At 46.0% G+C, this 7647-nt stretch overlaps 2 protein-coding genes across 2 annotated transcripts; one reads left to right on the top strand and one right to left on the bottom strand.

The window, feature by feature from the left end:
• Positions 1 to 280: 280 nt before the first annotated feature.
• LOC123105100 (probable receptor-like protein kinase At5g61350) lies at positions 281 to 3700 on the top strand. The gene has a single exon (XM_044527090.1). It carries the CDS (start codon positions 854 to 856, stop codon positions 3392 to 3394), a length of 2541 nt encoding a protein of 846 aa, XP_044383025.1. The 5' UTR covers positions 281 to 853; the 3' UTR covers positions 3395 to 3700.
• Positions 3701 to 5093: 1393 nt separating this feature from the next.
• LOC123105099 (origin of replication complex subunit 5) lies at positions 5094 to 7647 on the bottom strand. Its single transcript, XM_044527089.1, has 4 exons — positions 6763 to 7647; positions 6212 to 6637; positions 5818 to 6130; positions 5094 to 5704 (listed from the first exon to the last, which is right to left on the bottom strand). Exons 1-4 carry the CDS (start codon positions 7524 to 7526, stop codon positions 5654 to 5656), a joined length of 1554 nt encoding a protein of 517 aa, XP_044383024.1. The 5' UTR covers positions 7527 to 7647; the 3' UTR covers positions 5094 to 5653.

The raw sequence follows: 7647 nt of genomic DNA, 5'->3' as shown, positions 1-7647 counted from the left end.
CCTATTATACCCGTCTTGGAGACATGGCCTAGAACTTGGGCAGCACAATTTGCTGGAACAATACTGATGCTCATGCCAAATTGACAAGGAGCAAGATCAGTGAAAATGTTCTTCTGGGAAAGGTTAATTTGTTTGATGCCAGGACTGACAGGCCAGAATATTCTCAAATAGCCCCGCATGATTTCTGGAACCAAACCATATCCAAGGCAAAAAAGTAGTAAAAGATAAAAACATACTACACCATATGGCACAGCCATGGCGTTTAGAGCAATGGTGGGACAATTAAAATTCCGTTAGGAACAGCTGTGCTGAGTGCTGACAACCTAGCCTCGTTGTTAAAAGTGTTTATTTCAGCTGTAAATATACTGTTAGTCTGCCCACTAATTTAATATCCTACATCAAGCCCGCCAGCGAAAGATATCGTCAGATAAAGATGTAAGACCTCGGAGATCGAATTGAATAACCACTGAGATTCAGCGATCTCAATATATAGATATGATATCTGCACAGTTCTGCTTGACTGATTCTTGTCTAGCTGCGGTGCTTTGCAGCGATTGTGTTGGTCGGCCTGCTTCCTGTCAAAGCACAGTAAGGCATCCACCTGTCATTTCTGTGGAGGAGCTCCACAAAGAAATGCAGATATACTAATAAGTTGCTCATTCGGCATGATATTTAAAAACGCGGACTGATTCTCAGCTGGACGTGCATCCAACCAACATCTCCTCTATTACGAAAATCAATAAAAGACTGCTTCATCCATCCCTGCGTCCTTTCCCTCTCTCCAATCCAAAAGAGCACTTCCCTCCTCCCATGAGAGGCCACCAATAGCTCTTGCTGCAAGCCGGTGCTTTTGATGCCAGCATTGGCAATTTTGGCCAGAAGCATGGCTCCGTGCAAGAGAGTGCCGATGTTCTTGATCCTCTTCATCCTTTCCATTACTCGTGTAGCCACCACCAATGCAATTGCATCAAAAGTAGATCGGTTCGTGCCTCAAGACAACTACCTCCTCAGCTGCGGGGCATCCGCTGCTGTGCAGGTTGACGATGGCAGGACATTCCGCTCTGATCCTGAGTCGGTGTCATTTCTGTCAACCCTGACGGACATCAAGATCGCCGCTAAAGCATCCCTGGCTTCTGCTTCACCATTATCCCCACTTTACCTTGATGCAAGAGTATTCTCTGATATCTCAACCTATAGCTTCTTCATCTCCCAGCCTGGTCGCCATTGGATCCGGCTCTACTTCTTACCTATCACCGATAGCCAATACAACCTCACCACTGCAACATTTTCCGTGTCCACTGATAGCATGGTCCTTCTCCATGATTTCTCCTTCATAGCCAGTCCTCCAAACCCTGTGTTTAGGGAGTATCTTGTGTCAGCACAGGGAGACAACTTAAAGATCATCTTTACCCCAAAGAAAAACTCGATAGCATTCATCAATGCTATCGAGGTTGTCTCAGCCCCACCAAGCCTTATTCCAAATACCACCACCAGAATGGGTCCTCAGGACCAGTTTGACATATCCAACAATGCATTGCAGGTTGTCTACCGGCTGAACATGGGCGGTGCACTGGTTACATCGTTTAATGACACACTAGGCAGAACCTGGCAGCCAGATGCACCCTTTCTGAAGCTTGAGGCAGCAGCAGAGGCAGCTTGGGTTCCTCCTAGAACCATCAAGTACCCTGATGACAAGACTCTCACACCCCTCATCGCTCCAGCAAGCATCTACTCAACAGCACAGCAGATGGCATCAACAAATATCACAAATGCAAGATTCAACATAACATGGCAAATGGTTGCAGAGCCAGGATTCAGGTACCTTATCCGCCTACATTTCAGCGACATTGTCAGCAAGACACTCAATAGCCTCTACTTCAATGTCTATATTAATGGCATGATGGCTGTTGCCAACCTTGATCTATCGAGCCTGACGATGGGGCTTGCAGTAGCCTACTACAAGGACTTGATTGCTGAGTCTTCCAGCATCATCAATTCCACCCTTCTAGTCCAGGTTGGCCCAAACACAATCGACTCCGGCGACCCCAATGCCATCCTTAATGGCCTTGAGATCATGAAGATAAGCAATGAAGCAAGCAGCTTAGATGGCCTTTTTTCACCAAAAACAAGCTCAGAAGTTAGTAAGACAACACTGACTGGCATAGCATTTGCTTTGGCAGCAACAGCTGCATTGGCTGTAGTTATATGCTACAGGCGAAACCGTAAACCGGAATGGCAGAGGACAAACAGCTTCCATTCTTGGTTTCTTCCACTGAACTCGTCCTCGAGCTTCATGAGCAGTTGCAGCAGGCTCTCCAGAAATCGCTTTGGCTCCACAAGGACCAAGAGTGGATTTTCGAGCGTGTTTGCATCCAGTGCTTATGGATTGGGACGCTATTTCACCTTCGTCGAAATTCAGAAAGCCACGAAAAACTTTGAAGAAAAGGGTGTTATTGGTGTTGGTGGCTTCGGAAAAGTTTATCTTGGTGCTACTGAAGATGGCACACAGCTGGCTATCAAGCGAGGCAATCCATCATCTGATCAAGGTATGAATGAGTTTCTGACTGAAATTCAAATGTTATCTAAACTTCGCCACCGCCACCTGGTTTCACTCATTGGCTGTTGTGATGAGAACAACGAGATGATATTAGTTTATGAGTTCATGTCAAATGGTCCACTAAGGGATCATCTGTATGGTGACACAAACATCAAGCCTATCTCTTGGAAGCAGCGCCTTGAAGTTTGCATTGGGGCAGCAAAGGGTCTGCATTATCTTCATACAGGTTCAGCTCAGGGCATAATTCACCGTGATGTCAAGACTACCAACATCCTACTTGATGAAAATTTTGTCGCCAAGGTTGCTGATTTTGGCCTATCAAAAGATGCTCCATCCCTCGAACAAACTCATGTGAGCACTGCTGTCAAAGGAAGCTTTGGGTATCTTGATCCAGAGTACTTCAGACGTCAACAGCTGACAGATAAGTCTGATGTATACTCTTTTGGTGTGGTACTCTTTGAAGTGCTGTGTGCAAGGCCAGCCATCAATCCAGCCCTTCCAAGAGACCAAGTGAATCTGGCAGAGTGGGCCCGTACATGGCACCGCAAGGGGGAGCTTGGCAAAATAATTGATCCCAATATTGCAGGACAAATCAGGTCTGATTCACTTGAGATGTTTGCTGAGGCTGCAGAGAAATGCCTTGCTGACTATGGAGTCGACCGGCCAACAATGGGAGACGTGCTATGGAAACTTGAATTTGCCTTGCAACTTCAAGAGAAGGGTGATGTCGTTGACGGCACCAGTGATGGGATCGCAATGAAGAGCTTGGAGGTGACCAATGTGGATAGCATGGAGAAATCTGGTAATGCTATCCCATCTTATGTCCAAGGAAGATGAAGATACCATGGTGACATCACAGTATGTAAGGGTATTAAGGAGGTACTGTAATATCTTGTCTGATCCCATGCAGAAATCTCTAGTACACTTTAGTAGAAGGGATTTTGCCTTGATATATATGGTACAGGAAGAATTTGTGATAGGCTCCTAACAGCAGAAAATGCATTTTATGTATTTGTTTTACTTGAGCATCCAGCCATTGTGTGTTATGATAAAGGATGTATGTTTTATGCAATTAGGGGACATTGTAAGACAGTTTGTAAACTAAACCATGCCATCAGGTTCTGCTAATCCTGATTATTATTTGATGCTTGGAGGTAAGGTAATTCCATCATCAGCTGAATGTAAGTAATACTGTCAGATCATTCCAACGTAGAAAATGTTACCGAGTAGAATGGCTAGGTGAAAAGAGTAGAAATTGTACCACACAGCTACCTATATCAGCATAGAAGCATCTTAAGATGTCCCCTTGTACCACCCAAATGCAAACAACTATGGCATCATACTCTTTTCAGGTTCATTTTGGAACCATGGTGACATGGTGTTATGTAGCGTTATGCTTTGCAGGAAGCTAGGTAGTTGTAACTTGTAAAGCCAGTTATGAACAGTCAACGATGGCCACATCCAAGAACGATATTGCAACATAAATTTTCTGAGTGCACAATAGTGCCAAACAGCCCTTACTTCCACATTCATGTAATAGTTAGTTAGTACTACCATATAACTGCAATTGAACACTACCAGACAGCTAGGGAATACCATTAATTTAAATACCTCGAGAAAAATAAGAACAGCACCTACATTCAGTGCTCTGCTTTAACCATTAGCATAAATTGTTTCTGTTCAGTATCATAAGCCCTCAATAACTGCTTCAATGCAGCTTGGGGAAGTTCAACACCCACAAGCTTATAAGCGAGTATATGGCATGGTAATTGGAGCATACAATTCTTGCAGGTAGTTCTCAATACTAAATTTATCATGAGAGTTCAACATCCTGCTTTGCAACGAAATTGAAAAATATGCCACTGAAATGATGGTACAATACCATCTTGTTAGAGAGAAGTATTTGGAGGGCAAAGATCATACCTTGTATTTATCTTGACTGGTCTACTTGATCAGAGAGGTTGTGCTTTTAAAGGAAAGATTAATTAGCCATCACATCAAAGCACTGTCAATCGATCAATCATGAAGGGCCCCGTTATGTGTCACTGGTAAACCTCAAACCAGCCAGTCAGAATGCATTAGTAAAACAAAGAATTCGCCATATGCAGATAAATGTGGATGGGAGATGCTCCATAGCTTGTGTTAACTATGCAGGATGAAGCATGTGCCAAAAATGCAGACCATCAGTCTGTACAGAAGTACGATGGTTGGTAAAATAAAGGTAGTTTGGCTTCATCATTGTATACATGAAATCAAGAATTTTAGTGATTTTACTTTATTCTTCACAGAAGAAATCACCAAAGTTAGAGATGTCGGCATGCAGCTCAATTGACTAATGGAGGACTGGGTCAGTGGTTGTATATTGCATGTGTTTCTTCAACAAAATGGGATAATTTAGTGAAACTTTAAATGCACAAACTTTTTAAACTGTCCACGCATCTAGAGATGGTATATGAATCAAATTTTCAGATAAAGGTGTAGAGTGAAATACATAATAGCCCCTTGAAACTAAAAAGAATGTGCAATGTTTAATCGGCTGACAGGGGCGATACACATACACCTCAAGAGCTAAATGTGAAATTTTAAATATGCAGCATTTGACATGAAAAGAAGCAGTGGTGGTTCAAATGGTTCCACTGGAACAGGGATTGGTTGTACAAAAATTTGGTAATGAACGAGATACAGATAAAAGTAACTCATTAAAAAAAGTGGGAATGATCTGCAAAGTCAGAATTGTGCTATTGCATATTGACAGTAATGGTCTTTACATGGAGATTTTGAAGAAATAATTTTTGGCAATTTAGACAAAAAAATCCTGTTACAACCGCATATTGATAATCAAATCAAATAGCCGAGATAATACAAGTCATGGGACATTGGAAGCTCACAGACAAACAGGTACATAAAATTTAGGGCTGAGTACCATACTCAATCTTTCAAGGGAAAGAATAAGCTAAGAAATTTAAAGCAACAAGGGGCATCCAACACTTGCCTCAACACTCTACAATCAAGGCAACTGAACAGATCTCAGCAGATCATATTAGCATCTAGAGCAATCAAAAGTAGTTTCTGTTGCCTAGACTACAGATCAAAAGGCTATCTTCTGTACATGTACTTTGAGAGAGGGAAACCGACACTCCTGGCAACCTGTGAAATAATAAAGTAAGCATTCACAAAACTGAGAGCACAATATAAGAGTATTTAAACACACAGTGGTACTATACGGTAGATGTTACAAATGAATGTTATGAGATATTCACCTTGAGAGCTAAATCTTCATCGATGTTGGATCGATATCTAGCTGAGCCTTCTAATGGGCAGCTCCGACTTTTAGAGAGGAAATTAGAATTGCACAGCGTTGACAACTGTAGCAGAACATCTGACATCAAAGCATTCGTTCCACTTCCGGCCATCATACTGTCTGGGCATTCAACTTCATCAAGCACATCTTCTGATACTGATGTGATGCACTGAAATATGGCCAAGAGCCTCTCAAGAGGAAATGTGCCAGGACCTTTCATAAGTATCTCTTCAGCCATGGTATCCTTTCTGTCTATTGAGGCCTGGGAGCTCCTGCATTAAAAAACAGCAAGGTTAACATCTAAAATGTCTCCAAAGTTTGGGCGAGCCTAGAAATGATATCATGTGGCATACTTTCTCTTGCGGTTACGGGTATCGGATCCTCCAGTGGAATCGAACAAAGCCGCATCTAGAGTAGCAGGGTTCCTTGAAGCCAAGAAAGCAGATAACAGTAGGTATTTCGCTGATACGGACATGTGGAACTCCAATTCACTCGAGAGACCATCTCTACCACCAAACTGCCTTTTAACACTAGCCTTTCCACCAGAACTGTCATCTTTGCACTTCTCCACTGAAGCTCTCATGGGGACACTGAATGTCTCATTCAACGCCACAGCCAAATGTGGTTGCAAATGCTCAAACAATCGCCTCCTCATAGCCTCATCAGGAACCGCCTGCAAGTCCCCCAATGGCTCACAGTACCTCCTGAAAAGCGGCTCCAGCAGTGCTGCCAGCTCATCAAGCCTCCTTGTCACCCGGAATAATGGCTTCAGCACCACACTGCCCAAAGCATCCGAAGAACAAAAGAAAAAACTTCATTAAGTATGCTGCTCATGATGTGAAATACGCCACAATCCATCCGAAGCAGGATTAAGCCGACACAGAGGAAGGAAGAAGTGCATTACCCCAGGAACGATGAGTACAGCTTCGGATTGGATTGGCCCCGCATCAGGATGTCGCGGGCCTCATCCACCGTGTAATCCGGGAAGTAAACATGATTCGGCTCAACAGAGCCAGTCATGGTGTAGTAGGCGTCAGGCGTTGCGCTGCTCACGTACACGAGCACGACCTGCGGTAACCGGAGGAGATCGTGCAGGCGGAGGAGAAGGGAAAGGAGCTGGCCGCCCTTGTCCCAGCCCCTGGCAACCTCCAGGTTGTCGAACACCAGATAAACAAGCTCGCCCTGCGCAACAGCGCCAGCGAGGGCGTCGCGGAGCGCAGCGATGAAGTCGGATGGCTTGTCAGGGACGCGCTGCCGCGACGAGCTCGAGGACGAGAGCGCGTTGAGCTGGGAGAGGATGGAGGCGAAGAGCGCGCGAGGGGAGGGGTGGGAGCGGAGCGCGGCGTAGACGAGGCGCGGGCTGGGGCGGAGGTGGCGCAGCGCGAGGAGGAGCGCGCGCGTCTTGCCGGTGGCGGCGCCGCCGTGGAGCAGGAGAGGGAGCGCGGGGGCGGGCGCGAGGAGCCGGAGGAGGTCCGTCGCCTGCGCGCGGCGGCCTGGCAGCGCATCGAGGAGCGCGTCGAGGGATTTGCTCTCGTTTGGCTCGGCGGCGGCTGCGAGGAGTTGGCGTCGGTGGGAGGATTTGGGCCTGGATTTGGGAGGGGAGGCCGGCGAATCGGGAGCGGGGGCGGCACCGCGGGTGGTGCGGCGAGGGGTGATTGGCTGGGACATGGCGGCTGGTGCGGACGCGGGCGCTAAGTGGCGGCCGGCGGCGCGGGGAGGTCGTCGGAACCCTAGGATCCACAGAACGGAGTAGTAGAAGGGGAATGGCGACGCGGAGCGGGAATTGGGA

Source organism: Triticum aestivum, chromosome 5A, assembly GCF_018294505.1.
Source record: "Triticum aestivum cultivar Chinese Spring chromosome 5A, IWGSC CS RefSeq v2.1, whole genome shotgun sequence".
Classification (NCBI taxonomy): domain Eukaryota; kingdom Viridiplantae; phylum Streptophyta; class Magnoliopsida; order Poales; family Poaceae; genus Triticum; species Triticum aestivum.
The sequence above is the reverse complement of the archived record's forward strand: the minus strand, read 5'-3'. Positions and strand labels throughout refer to the sequence as shown.

Bases quoted from the DNA above. Each gene is read 5' to 3' on its own strand.
- LOC123105099 (XM_044527089.1), bottom strand. From the start codon at position 7,526: ATGTCCCAGCCAATCACCCCTCGCCGCACCACCCGCGGTGCCGCCCCC. The intron at 6,131-6,211 runs GTATGCCACATG...TTTTTAATGCAG, and splicing joins ACCCGTAACCGCAAGAGAAA to GAGCTCCCAGGCCTCAATAG. The intron at 5,705-5,817 runs GTGAATATCTCA...ATTATTTCACAG, and splicing joins ATGAAGATTTAGCTCTCAAG to GTTGCCAGGAGTGTCGGTTT.
- LOC123105100 (XM_044527090.1), top strand. From the start codon at position 854: ATGCCAGCATTGGCAATTTTGGCCAGAAGCATGGCTCCGTGCAAGAGA.